The 17208-nt window shown below is 39.3% G+C and overlaps 5 protein-coding genes across 6 annotated transcripts; 3 read left to right on the top strand and 2 right to left on the bottom strand.

Annotated features, from left to right (window-relative positions):
* Positions 1 to 2880: 2880 nt before the first annotated feature.
* LOC132792528 (protein nutcracker) lies at positions 2881 to 5760 on the bottom strand. Its single transcript, XM_060801949.1, has 2 exons — positions 5270 to 5760; positions 2881 to 3663 (listed from the first exon to the last, which is right to left on the bottom strand). Exons 1-2 carry the CDS (start codon positions 5400 to 5402, stop codon positions 2927 to 2929), a joined length of 870 nt encoding a protein of 289 aa, XP_060657932.1. The 5' UTR covers positions 5403 to 5760; the 3' UTR covers positions 2881 to 2926.
* A 294-nt stretch (positions 5761 to 6054) lies between these two features.
* Positions 6055 to 8445, top strand: LOC132792524 (integrator complex subunit 10). Its single transcript, XM_060801945.1, has 3 exons — positions 6055 to 6312; positions 6370 to 7456; positions 7524 to 8445. Exons 1-3 carry the CDS (start codon positions 6113 to 6115, stop codon positions 8175 to 8177), a joined length of 1941 nt encoding a protein of 646 aa, XP_060657928.1. The 5' UTR covers positions 6055 to 6112; the 3' UTR covers positions 8178 to 8445.
* A 638-nt stretch (positions 8446 to 9083) lies between these two features.
* On the bottom strand, positions 9084 to 10466 carry LOC132792527 (mpv17-like protein 2). Its single transcript, XM_060801948.1, has one exon. The coding sequence runs from the start codon at positions 10159 to 10161 to the stop codon at positions 9289 to 9291; it is 873 nt and encodes a 290-aa protein (XP_060657931.1). The 5' UTR covers positions 10162 to 10466; the 3' UTR covers positions 9084 to 9288.
* A 109-nt stretch (positions 10467 to 10575) lies between these two features.
* Positions 10576 to 13524, top strand: LOC132792525 (GPI mannosyltransferase 3). Of its 2 annotated transcripts, XM_060801947.1 has the most exons (6): positions 10576 to 10906; positions 11002 to 11135; positions 11386 to 11853; positions 11912 to 12493; positions 12617 to 12860; positions 12951 to 13524. In XM_060801947.1, the coding sequence occupies exons 2-6, from the start codon at positions 11008 to 11010 to the stop codon at positions 13095 to 13097; spliced, it is 1569 nt and encodes a 522-aa protein (XP_060657930.1). In that variant the 5' UTR covers positions 10576 to 10906; positions 11002 to 11007; the 3' UTR covers positions 13098 to 13524. The 2 variants fall into 2 exon arrangements, with proteins under 2 accessions (XP_060657930.1, XP_060657929.1); XM_060801946.1 differs by having other exon boundaries at positions 12617 to 13524.
* Positions 13525 to 13867: 343 nt separating this feature from the next.
* On the top strand, positions 13868 to 17068 carry LOC132793616 (succinate--CoA ligase [ADP/GDP-forming] subunit alpha, mitochondrial). Its single transcript, XM_060803618.1, has 4 exons — positions 13868 to 14036; positions 14583 to 15031; positions 16018 to 16302; positions 16370 to 17068. Exons 1-4 carry the CDS (start codon positions 14000 to 14002, stop codon positions 16583 to 16585), a joined length of 987 nt encoding a protein of 328 aa, XP_060659601.1. The 5' UTR covers positions 13868 to 13999; the 3' UTR covers positions 16586 to 17068.
* Positions 17069 to 17208: the final 140 nt, after the last annotated feature.

The following is a 17208-nucleotide window of genomic DNA, read 5'->3' on the forward strand; positions in this document are numbered from 1 at the left end:
TTCTTCATTTATTACTCTCTTGAAACTTATAGTAATTACCTTCCTCACTTTATAATCAAGTACTCATTTCTAACTCATTTGTCGTCATTGGAAATAATTCGTTTTATCTTTGATTTCGGGAAGCATTTACGTATTTTCCCAACTGATGAATAAACACATCAATTTGCAGCTTATAGAATGATAATATTTTCAGAACGAATGATACTCTATACAATCGATTTAATCAGCAAAACAAAACGCAAAAAAAAAGAAGTCTAGTAAAAAGTAAATACAAATTGCGATAACACTTAACAAAAGATAAGATATCGCACTCCATTTGTTGGCCACCAACATGTTGAACCGAAAGAAAAATCATTTAACCTGCGGCAAAAACCATTTTCAATTGCCATAAAACATTTTGAGAGCACAGTGCACTCAGTCCTTGATGGTGTTGTTGCCATTGTTGTTGTTGTTGCTGCTGCAGTCGTCAGTCAGATGAGAAGAGTGCGCTCTGCTCTGCGACCCACTGACAGTGTTGGCCAGAAGTAAAAGCATTGAGGCACAAAACACAACATTCTGATGATGCCTGGGTTCATTCACCCAAACCAAAACCCGAGACCAGAGACTAGAGACTCGCAGACGGCCCCAAAAAAACAGCTGCTCCTGGGGCCGAAACGAATTTCAAGAGCAGCTGCAAAGCTCTTCAAAAGCTTTTTTCATTCTCCGAGCAGATGCAACAACAATACAATATAAAACTTAAAACTAAGAGAGAGAGAGAGAAAGAGAGCGAGGGGGCGAGGGAGAGGGAAAAGCAACATCGCGTTTGATTTTTTAATACGAACAACCGAAGTTGTGCTCGTAATTTATTTATGTATTTGTCACTGGGTCTTTTGATAAAGTTGTTGCAAGATAATTTCGATGGTTCCCACAGGACTCAACCGGGGAGGGAGCGAGAGGAGGGAGTTTTCGTGGTGTATGTTAGGGAGCCAACCCCACATGATAAGGCAGTTGAGAAAGTCGATATCATAATACAAACATGGAACAGGCGCACAGCCAAAGCAACACAGCATCCAAGCTTCCATATCACAGGATTTGCCAAACGGGACCAAACGGGAACGGGGGATGGTGAAGGGGAAGGGGGGAAGCTGCCACTGTTTGCGTGGGTTTGTTGATTTTGCGTGCGCAAAGGGGAAGGCAGCGAGGAACGAAACGCAAAAGGAGGAGAACAACCAACACAACACAAACACACGAAAAATAAGAAAAGCGAGCGAAAAGCGCAGTGTGTGTGGGCGCCGTTGCTTGTTTCTAATTCTGCAGTGCTGTGGTTAAGGGTCGGTTGCTTTAGGGGCGTTCCCAGGATGCGAAAAGTCGCTGGGAACACTTAAAGCAGATAACGCGATCATGTTAGCTACTTCATATTTTGTATGCTATAAAAATAGGCAATAGGAATTCACTTATGGATCGTAAAATAACGTTTTGTTGTACATGTAAACGAGTTACTTCGTTAAATATAATAAATTTTTTTTTGTAATCTAATAGCTTCAAATTGATTATTTTCAATTGTAATAATTTACTTTTTTCACAAATAATTTATATGCATGAGCTTAGTTAAATATTTTAGATATTTGGCTGCAGAAATTGGTTAACTTTTAAACTAGAAGTTTTAGTTATTTGAATTGTGAGACTCTATAATCTTTTTACACAAACTAGAGAGAATCCTTTAAACTGTATTTGACTACATTTTTTATATACTTTATATAACATACATATATTTTTAAATATAAATATTTTTCGAATGATCTCAGATTTTTGTAGGAGGTTAATACAAAAAACAAATAAAATCAAGAATAGTTTGTAAAACTCAATTGCAGTCAAAACAAAAAAAATAAATAATTGTGTTGAACAACATAAAACAAACATTTAAAACCAAGTTTTCCTAATTTGTTGTTTTATACTCATAAGAAATACTCTTTGGTTTGGCACTAAACACAAATTATTTTTTTCTTCAAACTTTCAGTTTTCATTTTTGACCAGTTTTCATTGTCACAATAACTAACAACATCCTAAGAAAAACTGGTTGAACGCTTAAAAAATACTTTTGTTCGATTTCATTGATATTTCTACAAAAAATAATAATATCCGATAACTATTTTCTTTACCCCTGTACTACGCTTAACAGAAGCCTCGCTTTACGTAATGTTCACTTAATGGTCACATCAAAATTCGCTCAACTGCATATTCTAGCGCTTAATGGTCACACTTAACAAAAGACTTTTAAACTTTAAATGCATACAAAGACATCCCTTAAATATGATCCTGCGTTTTTTTTCTGTAATTTTCTAAGATTGCAGTTGTGGCCGTTAAGTGAGATTTGCTTATATTGATATTTCAATAAAAAATAATAATCTCCAATAACTATTTTCTTCACCCCTGTACTACGCTTAACAGCAGTCTCGCTTTGTGTAATGTGCGCTTAATAGCCACACCGAAATTCGCTTAACTGCATATTCTTAGCGCTTAATGGTCACACTTAACTTGAATTTTAAACCTTAAATGCATGTAGAGACATCCCTAAAATATGATTTAGTTAATTTTCTTAGATTGCAGTTGTGGCCGTTAAGTGAGATTTGCTTATATCAGAAAATACTTTCTCATTTAACTGAATAACTTACCGTAAATATCGTGATCGTGGAGGTAGTTGCTGGCGCTGCTCTTAATGCTGATGCAGTCCAATGGCGTTGGCTCGAATATGTTGTAGGAATCACAGGACTCTGCTCCCGGCGTGCCCGGCACATCCACTGCAAGCGAGATAGAAAAACAAACAAAACAAAAGATGACAAATGTCAAAATAAAAACAGAATAATCCCACCCAATACCAAATCAGGAATGCATTCATTTTGTGTATACATAAGTACAGCGCAACTTTATTTCTACAACGTATCTTAAGCTAAGAAGATTCATTCGAATGCCGCGAGTTGAACTCTTGGCGATAGCCACAAAGCTGTCGATTAACATTGGCAACAATATTCAATTGATTTTCATTCAAATGTCGAAAGATTTGACTATACAACTCCTCGGGCAGTCCCAATAAAGTCGGATGTCGATAGAGTTTCAGTCTCAGCAATTGCTGCGCTCTCATCGGTTGAAAGAGTTTCTCGCGCAGCTGCAACGTCAGTTCATCCAGTTTGCGAAAACGCAGCTGATGCGGTTCCAGCTGCACATTGAGCACATAACGTCCCACCGTCAGGCAAATGCTGTAGCCACAATCAATAATGGGTGGCACAGGCCCCAAGGTGACGATCAGCAAATCACCCAACGCTGTGATCATCAGATGAGACAGTAAAGTATTATCCTCCTCTTTCTCCTTCTCCTCTACCAGCGTGCGTAGTTCCAGACGCAAAGGCGTCGCTTCGTTGACCCTTTGCAGCTTGGGTAAGTGTTGGCTTAGGAGTCGCACATTGTAGATGTGAAAGCTGCCAATTGCTGGCACCGGCTTTAGTGCATCACGTTGCTCCTCATAGATGTGCTTCTCCACATAGCCACACTCCAAAGCCAGTGCATAGATGAGCAGCGTCAACAGTTCCACGGAGGATGCAGTGCGTCCTTTGTACGAGGTGAGCAGCTGACGTAGATGCAACGGCAATGCATGCAACGTGGCATATTCCAGGCATAGTGGATCCTCCGCTGTAATGAGGCAAGTTGTTGTTGAAGTTGTAGTTGCATCGTTGTTGTGTGGATTGTATTTGATATTTGTTTAGTTGGAGGGGAAATGCGTGGTGGTAATTTGTATTCTATGAGAATTCACATTGATTAGTAAACATAAAACCAGGCAAAAGTATAAATGATATCAAGGAAACTAACCTGTTTCATTTTTAAGTGCGTGTGTGTTTTGTGGGTGTGCGAATATGGCATGCGATACCATCAAAAATATAAATTGTAGTTTATATGGTGATTAGGTGCAAACGAGTATATCTAATATTTGTTTTATTTATTTTAGATTAACACTACCATTAAACACAAAATTAGCATTTTATCAAAAACTTTGCCAACTCAAAAGATAAAGGTAATGATACAAAATATGGCGTTGTGGAACGTATTCGGATACTATCCAACGCATTACTCAAATAAATGTATAAATTATTAAACACAAAATAATAAATCATACAACTTGACTAAATCAAAAGATAGCGTCAATGATAAACAAAAATGACACTGTGGAACGTATTCGGATAAGAAATACACATGCCCAATTACTAAAATACATTTAATATGTATATTTTTATTTCTCGATTTTTTTTTTAAATCAAAAACGATACTCTTAAAAGCGATATATCAACAATTTATATAAAATATCCAAATCGTCATTAATTTTTTTTGTTTTCTTTAATAAATTAATATATATTAAACATAAAATCATAAATAAAAAAAATGCTGTTTTATTTCATTAAATTGACACTACTAACAAAAGAAACCATAAAACATCATTTCTAGCTCAAAATATGACTAAATTACATAAAATATAATTTGGCATCGTGGAAAGTATTCGGATAAAATCTAGTACAACACTCATGATAAAATCTTTAATGATTATTTGAATTTTGAAAATTAATTACTACCATTACACACAAAATGATTAATCAAAATAAGTTAAGATAACGATAATGATAAATTAATGGCGATATGGACCCAATTCCAACACGATAAAATACAATACTAAACTTAAATTTGTAAAAAATTACTAAAAATACTTTTCTTCTTTGCATTTGAAATGATAAAAATAACGACATTAATAAGATGTGCTGCTGTAGATCGTATTCCCACTCGATCCGAAGCACTACACACGTCAAAATTTATTTTAAATAAAATAAATATATAATAAATAAAAACTTGCTCAAAAGATAACGAGAATGATAAACGAAATACGACGGCGTGGAACATAATCGAACACGATCCAATACAATACACATCAAAATTGGTTAAAAATATAATGTTTGTTTATTTCCTTTTTAGGATATAAATAGAACTACCATTAAACACGAAATGATAAATCAAAAAACGTTGCTTACTTAAAAGATAGCGACAGTGATAAAAAAAAATATTCCACGGTGGATCGAATTTGAACACAATCCAATGCAATACACAAACCAATAAAATAAGTCAAATATTCATATTATTTACAACGTGACAACTAAATATTATTTGACTACAAATCACATACAAATGTATAGATAACTCTTTAAATTTGTATATATGCATGTGTATAAAGACAAATATTTGCAAGCTTACTAACATTCCAGTTCCCCGACTAGTGCTCCAATCGTTGATGACGCAGACGCCGCAGCCGCGTCCTCTGCCGTCGCGTCCGCTGTGCCGGCTGCGCCGCCTTCTTCAGTGCCTTTGTTTGTTTTAATTGATTCCGACATTTCTTCACGTTATGTAGGTTAAAGAGCTGCGCGCATTACGTATACGAATTTTATTTAACAAAAATATATATATTTCTTTTTGGCCAAATCAAATGTAATTCATTTGATTATGAATTAAACGCTCGCTGCGTTTTTTTGCACTAAACACAACAACAGTGCAATTTTTGCAAGTGGGTTAAAGGGGGAGACACACATACACAACACTTTATGTTACGCACCGCACACGTATTTTACACATTAATCAATGAAATTAACTTTTCTTATTGAGCATTATTTGAGCTGCGAATAAAGCAAGTCAGTGCTTGCGCTGCCGTAAATAAAATATTGTTTGCAAAAAACCACCTGTTAGATTAGTTATCGTAGTTATCGGCTGCCGTGCAGCTATCGATATGAGCTTTGATGAAGAAGGAAAGTATGCAGCTCAGCCGTTGCACAACAAATTTTAAAATTCCTCGTTATTTCGACAAATAACCAAGTCCAATAAGCAATTTATATTATACATTTTTAAATAAAAATGATATATTTATGTTTCAATTTTAGGGACACCATTCAAATTGAATAAAATTGTTATTGTTGCAAGACGGGCTTCGGACATCTCGTCATCGTATGTATCGATAGCAAACCTACTCAAATTGGTTCGCTCATCGCCAGCTACTCAATGTTTGTACCATCCCTAATAGCCGGCAACAGTTTATTTTGTTTTAGTCGCAATGAATTCGGTTGAGGAAAATGAGAATTATATGGTTAAACAAGCGCAAAATGTACGCAAAACGGATCCCAGCTCAGCCAAGGCATGGATTCTTACTGCAAAGACACTCTATCCCAATGCATTTAACGTGCAGTACGAGGCATATCTGCTGGAGCGCGATAGCAAAAACTACGAGGAGGCGGCCAAGTGTTTCAGCGTCATGTAAGTCGCATTCGCTAGAAATCAAAGCCTAATAATAATAATAATCACTTCTTGCAGTGCCACCAGCTTCACTAATCAGCATGCAGAGCTGTGGCAAGAGGTAAATGCTTTAACCAATGCGCTGCGCAACGAGAACGAGAATACGCCAGAGCAGGACTTCTATGTAAAGATGTATAAACATTTAGCGCCCGAGGTGCAGCACAACATCTTCGTGCACACCATTAACAACAGCGGCGACAATCTGCAGCAATGCATACACAGTTATATACTGATGTTCAACAAGTTCCCCAAAACCGCAATGTGGCAGGCGCCGCGTCTGCTCGAGATGCTCGCCGAGGGCATGAAGGCGGATCCCGATATGTATCAACGCATGCTTGTGGAGGAGGTGCTCCCCATGATACAAAATAAGCCACCAGAGTTATCGCCACTGCTCGCCTGTCGTCTATACACAAACTCCTTGGAGTATTATCTCCGTCAGATTATGGACGATGAGAAATGCGACACGACAGAAGCGTGGAAGAATATATTCAAGGTCCTCATGCTCTGTGGTCAAATGATGGGTTGGGAACCATTCTTACCGTTTAGTAAGCAAATCAATCAGAATGTCTACTGGGACAAATTGGTGAAGATTTTGCGTGGCAGTCCAGCAGGCAGCTCCCAAGTGTTGTTCTATGCCACCACGCTGTTTATCTACTCGTTGCATGGTTACATACGCAAGCTGCGCATTGAGGATGCCGATGTCAATCATGTGCTCGTCGAGGGATTCATTGACTGGCGCGATCCATCATCGGAGAGCGGAGAAGTACAGAGCATGGATTGCACTCCGGATGGTGGCGATGTTCAGAGCATGGAGCCACCCAAATTCTCTGCCACCACTCCCATTAGTCAAGAGTTGTCGGAGGCTTTTCTTCATGCTGCTCGTTGCTGGCAGCTGCTCAACACGGAGCAGTTTCAGCGTGACTTCAGCCAGCTGATGTTGGCGCTGCCTTTGGCGCCATGGATCTCACGTTTTCTCTTCGATTTAGCCATTTATTTTGGCCATCGCGATGAGGCCAACAAGCTGATGGCTGATATGAATACGCCCAGCACGCTGGTCCAGAGTCTGCAGATATTGAGTCTCAATCTGATGCAGGGCAGCATGACAGTAAGTTAAGGTTTTAAAACCGATATCCATGATTATTTTTAATTATTTCCCTCTCATTATTTTACAGTATCAAGGCTTCCAGTGCATTCTCAAGATACTAGCAGAGCTGCCAGCCACAAGTGGACAGCTGCTGGAGAACATCAGCCTGAAGAGTCATCGGCACATGATCTTCTTGCCGCTCACCAAGATTGCACTCATCCAGTATTGCACGCGTGCAATTGTCAGTCGACTGAGTCGCATGCTCTTTGAGCCCAACTGTTCGGATCGTTTGCTAGGCGATCTGTTGGCGCTGCTGCAGCTCAGTACTGATAAAGATGTGGCGCTCAAGCAACACATCTTCCAGCTGATCACACAACGCAAATCCTTCAATCTGCACACGTTGTCCAATTACATTATTGCCACGGACATCATCGAGGAGTTGGCATTCATTTGGAACTCGCAACAAGACGATGCTAACTTTGAGTTAACTGGTTCACCGACAAGCGGCGGAGGCGCAGGCAGCTCTGCAGTCGCCGGATCAGCGCAACCACGTCGCATTGGCACTCGAGGTGCTGATAAAGGAGCGAGGGATGAGTTCAAGTCACTAATCAGACAACAGATTGCCAGATGCAATGAGAATATTCCAGCGTTGGTTGCCAATTTCATCACCCAGGAGCATCTGACGCTGGCGCAACACATCTTTGGCATGGCGCCGCCAGTGGAAACCATTGTCATCAAGTGAGGCAAACATCTATCATTTAAATAAAGATTATCTATTAAAATGTGTGAATGTGGCATTCAGCAAAGAACTGAGCTTAAATAATGTATTTTATAAATATAGGAGAGCAGCTCAGCAAAGAAAGTCAATATATCATTGATTTCATTGTCTACATAGAATGTATATATGTATGGCTGTCTGAAGATTCCTTTTGTGGGCATAATTATTAGCAGTTATTTTCTTGCAATTGAATATTCTTGATATTCTAAGCAGCTAATAATTTTATTTGCCAAATTGTTAGATAAGGCTTTGTTGTCGAAATAAAAAAGAATTATATTCAAAATAAAATTATTATTGTAATCATAAAAAATTGAAGAATATTGCAAATGTATAAAATCAAAAATACGTAAAAACTACTGAAGAAAATAACATTTGTGCATTGCTGACATTAAGTACACAATTTAATATCATATTTTAACAATCATATACACAACAATCATGGTACAATATATTTTCTAAACTTTTTTCTAAAAGTAGAAAACATTGGCATTTTCTATACACACAGTATAAATAACAACAATATTCAAAGAGCGTATTTTTCAAGAGTATTATAAAGGAATGTTTTGTTTAACTAATAATTACAAGAAATGGAGGATTCGTTTGCCATTGGTTTTTGTGCTATTCTTTCATTTTTTACCAAGCCATTTTGTGCTAGCAACGTGATCAGAATGATGTCATTTACTATCTACATAGTATTTGTTTATGACTTACGAACAGATTTAGGTTAGGAATCATGTAATTAGGCTAAGTAATGGTGTGCTTTAAAATTAAATATTTTACAATATTTCGTTAAATTTGTTTACTTGTACTCTTCAGTTCAGAATATCATGTTTTTAACTAATTATTATTATTATTAATTATTTACACACATAATACTTAATAAATCGTCAGTGATTTCTTTGGTATAATTTTTGCTAATAGCCTCATTTTAATATATAGTATGTAGTATAATGATATGCATAGATTATTACGCACAAAAGTACGTCGATGACTAACAAATTTTGATGACTTATTTTTTGTTCGATATTATATTATCACAAACAAAATGTTGATCAAGTGCTATAAAGTTGTATAGCTAAGTTTCGCTCTTGCTCTTGGTTGCTATCCCAACATTGGTTTCATTTTCCGCTACAGCCAAAGTGCTCCTTTGCGTTTCCTTTGGATTCGTACCAGAAATGGAGAGTGAGGAATCAAACATTTCATCGATGCCAAAATCATGCTTCATATACGACATCAGCACATTATAGAGCGCAGTGCAGACATTAACAAAAGCCACACGATATTTGGTTTCCAAATAGCGGAAGTTCACATATTGAGCCGCAGGCCAAAGCAACCAATCCATAAGATAAATGTACGGAAACTTTGAGATTAGTTCGTGATGCGTCTGCTCCAGTGTTCGACGTTCCATATAGCAGATGGTATAGAAGAAGATTAAAATGCAGGCAGGCGACATAAACAGTTGATCGATTAGTATTTTGTTGACAATATTCCGAAATGTGCGATGCGGCATCACACGATCCATCCAATTGTAGACATAATGATGCAAAGGTCCCTGCAACGCTCCCGCCACAAACATGCGAAACATGCGGTCGCCATCGTAACGATCCTGTTGCCGCAATCCATGACGATATTCGTACTCCTGGGCAATGACATCGCCCACAACCATCAGAAGCCCGGAGCCCAGCACATTAGTGACAAAAAGATACTTTCCAAACATCTTGTTCCATATCAGTTTCGTCCAGCGCACCATCACGAATGATACGTCATTCCTTGTCTCGCCTTTTCCATGGGTGAAACGATGTCTGATTACATCAGACCTGAAACGGATTCGTGGGGATTTTGCGAGCACTGTGAATGTCCGACGAGGAAACTCAATGCGGCGACAGCTGGACTGGAATAGTAATGCTGCTGACCGGCGGCAGCACAGCGTTCTCATCACCGTGGACATGGCTGCCTCCTCCTCCGTCACAGGGAAATAATTGAAAAACTTGCCGTTACTCTACGTTGTCTGTTCACGTTATGAATTCGTGTTTGTTGTGCATATCAGCTGACATCGATTTACGCTCGGCTGCTATCGATAACTGCTTCCCTTTAGTACACTGATTGCCACATTAATTGAATTAAACATTGAATTTTTACTTAGCTAAAACGAAATTTTTTGATTCTAAGCGCAGTGTATCAACTAAAAATACATAAAGCACAATTATATGCATTAGGACCGACTATCGACAAATTGATTCTACTTTACGTTACTTGTACTGTCGATAACTTCTGCTCTTAGATCATAAAATGCTAAATTCATAAAAATGAACTAAACACTGCACTTTCAAATAAAATAGTTGAAACAAACTTACAATTTTTGATGCTAGTCGCTGTATAAATAAATTTAATTTAAAACTTCACTTACGATATACTGTACTAAATATCGAGTACGTTTCACACTGTTGCTGGCTGCCGCCTTATGTAGCCCTGGCAACGCCGGCGTCACTTTGCTCTTTGCTTTGCTCTTGAGTTCGCGTTATTTTTAGGCCGCCCAAGTCACTAAATTTTGGTACACAACAACGCCAGCGCGCCAAATGTGTGTTTTGCTGGCTAAAATAGACTAAATTCCATACATAAAAAAAGAACGCATACTTTTCAATTATAAAACACCAAAAAGAACTCACACGCAGCGCTGCACGTACATTTTGCAGGTTAGAATCGAACAAAAATAAAAAACCATAAAAACAAATATTGAAATGAGTGCATAAATTAATTAGGCGTATCGCCGCTAAATTTTTTATTTTAGGTGACAATGAGGCTGCTTTACGTGTTTGGCTTGATTTTGGCCGTGCGACTCGCATCTGTTTTCATAGTGCAAACGTATTTTGTACCCGACGAATATTGGCAAAGTTTGGAAGTCGCTCACAAATTAACTTTCGGGTAAGTCAAAGAACAGATAAACAAATTCTAATGCCGATAATTGCACACCCAACTTTCACGCAATAACTATGATGCAATTGTCTGCAGGGTGCCATTCAAATATTGCGTACTTTGTACATTTGAAAGTCACAATGATCGCACAATTTATTTGTGGAGTTGATAAGTGCAACAGATGTGCGTTTAACTGCGAAGTTTGATGTATTTATTATGTGTATATACATATGTATATATATTTTGTATCTCCTTTTAGCTATGGCTACCTGACATGGGAATGGGTACAGGGCATACGCAGCTATGTTTATCCCCTGGCCATTGCCGCGATCTACAAAGTGCTCGCTCTCCTCCAACTGGACAGCGTTGAATGGTTGGTGTTGTTGCCACGCCTACTCCAGGCGCTGCTCACCACTTATTCCGACTATCGCTTCTATGTGTGGACAGGAAAAAGGAAGTGGGCCTTGTTTCTCATCCTGGTGCCTTGGTTCTGGTTCTACACGGGTTCACGCACCCTCGCCAACACTCTTGAGGCTTCTTTGATCACCATTGCTTTGAGTTACTTCCCTTGGCATGGCGAGGGCACCGCTTACTTGTGGCCGGCTGCCATCTGTTGCTTCTTGCGCCCCACAGCAGCGGTTATTTGGTTGCCTCTTGCCGTCTATCATCTACGCAAGAGTCGCCTGTCGGTTGTGGAGCTAATCTTAAAGCGCTTTGTTGCCATAGGGTAAGTGAAGTGGCTTTTATAAAGTCGAAAATGTATCGCTAATCCTCTACTCTTTTAGTTTGCTGGTGGCTGCTGCGGGCATTGCCATTGATACTTATTGGCATGGCCAACTTATTGTGACGCCTTGGGAATTCCTCAAGTACAACATCTTCAACAACATCGGCAGCTTCTATGGCTCGCATCCTTGGTACTGGTATTTCACCGCTGGTCTTCCCACTGTGCTGGGCATCAATACGCTGCCCTTCGTCTTTGGCCTCGTTCAAACTGTCCGCAAAAGTGAGAAGTTTCCCATCAGCAAGCAGTTGCTGATCACCATTCTGGTCACGTTGGTTGTGCTGAGCACTGTGGAACACAAGGAGCTGCGTTTTGTCTCTTCCCTGCAGCCATTGTGTCTGTATGTTGCCTCCGATGTGCTCTCCCGCTGGAGTTATCGTGCTACACGCACCAAACTCTGGTTGGCTGCGCTGGGCATTTTGCTGTTGAATGCGCTGCCCGCTTGGTATTTCAGCACCATCCATCAGAAGGGTCCCATTGAACTGATGCCCAAGCTGAGGAACATTGCTCAGGAGTATCGTGACGAGCGCGATCAACGCGCAAATATACTTTTCCTGATGCCCTGCCACTCCACGCCTTATTACAGGTAAGACTCGAGATTCAACTAGATTGCAAATGAAATATTTTGATATTTTTTGTTATATAGAATAACAATTTTATTGTTAATTTTAATTCTTTAAAACTAATATTCTTTGTATCTCTTTCTTAGCCACATCCATGAGAACGTCACCATGCGCTTCCTGACCTGTGAGCCCAACCTGAAGCAGCTGGCGAACTTTAAGGACGAGGCCGATCGCTTCTATGACGCACCTGCTTCCTGGCTGCGCCGTCACATTCCCGTGCATCCGCGCACTGCGTTGCCCTCGCATGTGGTGCTCTTCGATTCACTGGCCGACAAGATCAGCGAGTTCCTCACCAGCTACAAGCTGCTGCACAGCATCGAGCATGCCGAGGTAAACAAGCTAAGCGATTCGCAAGCGCTGCTCAACGAATGGTCATCGGTGTTGGGCACGAATCCACCTAACATCACATCTCTTCTACAGTTTGTGGAATCACGCACTGGCAAGGCAATATTGGTCTATCAACGTCTGAAATCAGGCGAGGAAAATGCATTCAATCGCCAGGAGTTCCAGGATGCCGAGCCTGTCATTGAGCCAGAAGCCTTGCCAAGCGAAAATCAGTTCAATTAGTTGAAAATACTCAGTTCACTCTCTCTGGCATTTTTTACTTAAAAATTCAACGAAAAATTCAGAAATGCCATTTTATATATTTTTTTTATTTCAAACAGAAGACTTGAAGTAATAATTTAGCCCTCCGTTCAAAGCAAGAGTAAGAAAGAAAAGCAATAAGCAATCAAATGAAATTATCATTATAAATATTATAATATTTGTCTGGCCTTAAGCAGAGTTTTTAAAACGTTTTCGAAAGTCCAATTGTAAGTGAACACGTTTTTTGTACTGTGACAGTTTTGATCTATATATTTTGTATTAGGCCAATATGTCTAAATTGAGGCAATATATATATGTAGTTATATATATATATTTTAGAATACATGAGAATACTGTTTAGCTGTCCTTTCTTTAGTGTTGCAAATAAAGGTTCAGTCAATAAGCCAAAAGAAACCAATTTGATTCAATTTAAATTCGATATTTTTGTCGATATGTGCTTTTTATATTCGATATTTCAGCTGCCGGTATTTGCTCAGGAAATACAACAACCGGGTGAATAAATAAGTTTCATTGTACATATCTAGACATATAATTAAGTGAAAATAGTTAATTTGCATAATTATCATTGATTATTTATTGGCCGCAACACAAATATCGTGAGCAGTCCAATCAGTAATCACTTGGAAAGTATAGCGATGGTGAACGCGCCCTCTATTAGCCGCTATCGACACTGCAGCAAAGATAACAGTGCATTGCGGTGTTATCGATAGGGCAATCGATAATTTTCCAGCTCTAGTCGTCTATATTAATTAAACGCGTTTAAACACACAAACGCTGGTCAACTCTTGTCAGGGCAATTTTAATTAATTGCACAGATCTCGCACAAGCGAAAGCAACAACACCAACAACAAAACACACAAATTATGGCTGCTTCAATGAGGGCGCTGCTTAAAGTGCGAGGTGAGCGGAAAAACTATTGCGAAACACATCTAAAAAATACGAAACGATATGTGCGCGAAATTATATAACTTTCATACAATTTGTGGCAGCCACAAAATGAATTGAACAATTCCCACGGCTGCAACAAGTGTCAAGCAGCTGGAAATACATTTTTGTTAATAAGAAAATAACGTTGAACCCTGTGAAAACGACGTGGCTGCACTTTGCATTACAAATATAGGAGACCGTGATTTTTTTTTGTACTGGTATGTGTGCTATGCTGGAAGAAGAAGCATGCAATTTGATTGGTCGCAATGTGGGTGGGGGAAGGGAAGTGAATGAGTGGACTGACGTTTGGCCATGTTCAAGGTTCACATGTGACCCACAAAACAAACAAAAACAAGTTATGATAATGGAACCAAATTCGCAGGGAATCTACAGTGATAACTCTCTTAACCGGACAGTCATCATCAAGCATTTTTCGACCGCTATAACAACCCAAATTAATTGACATACTGTTTGTACTCTATATATTTTTTTGTTTTGTATTGTCTCTGTCTCGTTTAGATGGCTTCGCGGCCAGCGTACGTTGTGGATCGCAGTACAACAAGACGCGCGGCAATCTGAAGCTGAACGGCGACTCGCGCGTCATCTGCCAAGGCTTCACCGGCAAGCAGGGCACCTTCCACAGCCAGCAGGCGCTGGAATACGGCACCAAACTGGTCGGTGGCATTTCGCCCAAGAAGGGCGGCACTCAGCATTTGGGTCTGCCCGTCTTTGCCTCTGTCGCGGAAGCCAAAAAGGCCACCGATCCTCATGCCACCGTCATCTATGTGCCACCACCCGGTGCCGCTGCTGCCATTATCGAGGCGCTAGACGCTGAGATTCCATTGATTGTGTGCATCACGGAAGGTGTGCCCCAGCATGACATGGTCAAGGTGAAGCATGCGCTGATTAGCCAAGGCAAATCGCGTCTGGTTGGTCCCAACTGCCCCGGCATCATTGCACCCGAACAGGTTTGTATTTCAATTGTATTTTAATTTTATTTGCAACTGAATTTCATTAGGGAAATTTCCTCTAAGATGTCCGCTGTAAGAAGCTATGACTAAATCAGTGGGTGTTATGTTCTTCCATTTCGTGTCATGCCATGAATAACAATTGTGAAGTGTATAACAGAATAATCAGCTGAGATGCGTGAAGACAACAGCAGCAGCAGAAACAGAGATAAGAGCGATAGGTACAAAGTTCATAAAGTGGATCGATCGGTCGGTCGAACGAAATGTTCGCCGGTTGCCGGTGTGCTTTTTAGAGCCGCTAGTTGCCGTTGTTTGTTTTATGTTTTATGACCTTTTTATGCACACTACAGTCTGACTTCGATATGACAAACTTGTTGTGCTTTAAGATAATGAAAATTACGAAATATTTTATCGACTGCTAAGATAACTGCTGCTGCTGTTAGATGGTTGCCATATATGGTGTTTTGTGGGGAATTTCTTTGTTATTAAGTAATTTATAATTTATTATTCCAACATTAGAACATTTTTAAGAAACTGTGAAGATAATACAAGTATAAACAGAACCTTAAATTCAGCTTATTCTATGCTTAACTTGACAAACTAAAATGACAATGTCATTGAAAGACATTTGTAAAGCCTATTTCGGAATTAAAATGCCCATTATTTAACATGATTTAAAACACTTTTATAGAGGATCTCTAATTCTGGGTTTCATTGATATGATTGCAATATTTCTATCAATAAATATCAACATTATTGCTAATATTTACAATTTTTAGAATAAAGAAAATCTATAAAGATGGTAGTCACTTTTAATATACTTTAGCTTATAGGGCCACCCGCTGTTCATCTTATCGAAGCTCTACTGATTATTAGTAAAATGTTATTGGCGCTTATCTCACTGTGTATGCTGACGCATAAACCGGTTTCTTTATTTATATCTCTAATTTTGATTGTTTTCTTTCCATTTCTGTGTGTATTTACAGTGCAAGATCGGTATTATGCCCGGCCATATTCACAAGCGCGGCAAGATTGGCGTTGTGTCGAGATCTGGCACCCTGACCTACGAGGCCGTGCACCAGACCACCGAGGTCGGCCTTGGCCAGACCCTCTGCGTGGGCATTGGCGGTGATCCGTTCAACGGCACAGATTTCATCGATTGCCTCGAAGTGTTCCTCAAGGATCCCGAAACCAAGGGCATCATTCTCATTGGTGAGATCGGTGGTGTTGCCGAGGAGAAGGCCGCCGATTATCTGACTGAGTTCAATACGGTAAAGTGTATATTGTTTTCTTTAAAACGAATCATAACTAATATACTTCTGATCCTTCATTTTATAGGGTATCAAGGCCAAGCCTGTGGTGTCCTTCATCGCTGGTGTTTCTGCGCCACCCGGTCGTCGTATGGGTCACGCTGGTGCCATCATCTCTGGTGGTAAGGGCGGTGCCAACGATAAGATCGCTGCCCTGGAGAAGGCTGGTGTCATTGTCACCAGAAGTCCAGCCAAAATGGGTGACGAGCTGTTCAAGGAGATGAAACGCCTGGAGTTAGTTTAGATAAATTGCAATTCAATTGAACGAATACAAATACGTGACAAAAAAAACAGACGTATTTAAAAGTGTACGTCACCGAAGAGAATTATGCGAAGCAAGAAAAGATTGATTAACTAATTAAGCAGAAAAGTGTCGCTGAAGAATGTGAAGTATACCAACCATAAAACCCATATATGAAATATGTCGAAAAATCCTAAATAAATTATTGTGAAATTCGCTAAAATGAAACGAAACAAAAAACAGCAAGGAACTGAATTCTGTTGTATGCCGTAAAAAATGAATTTACTTTAAGTAACTGCCGTCTGACCACCTGTAATTTATTATTGTTAAAAATAGTTAAAAACAAGAACTCTGCACCGCGCACTAAAAATAATGTTGAAATTCTGCTGTCACGTTATGGGCACTAGCTTTAATTGAAATAAGCATTACACACTTTATTTGCCAAAACACAAAAACTCACACTCGAAATAAATGTTAAAAAATTAATTAATTTCTATTTATTTTTTAATTTAAAACACCAGACAAATAAATCGATAACTGAGCAGTTACTGTTAGCTGTGGAGCAAAGCTGGTAGTTGGCTGCATTCTGCAATCGATAGTATCGATAACAGTGCAGTGCACAACCC

This window comes from Drosophila nasuta, chromosome 3 (genome assembly GCF_023558535.2).
Source record: "Drosophila nasuta strain 15112-1781.00 chromosome 3, ASM2355853v1, whole genome shotgun sequence".
NCBI classification, from domain to species: Eukaryota; Metazoa; Arthropoda; class Insecta; order Diptera; family Drosophilidae; genus Drosophila; species Drosophila nasuta.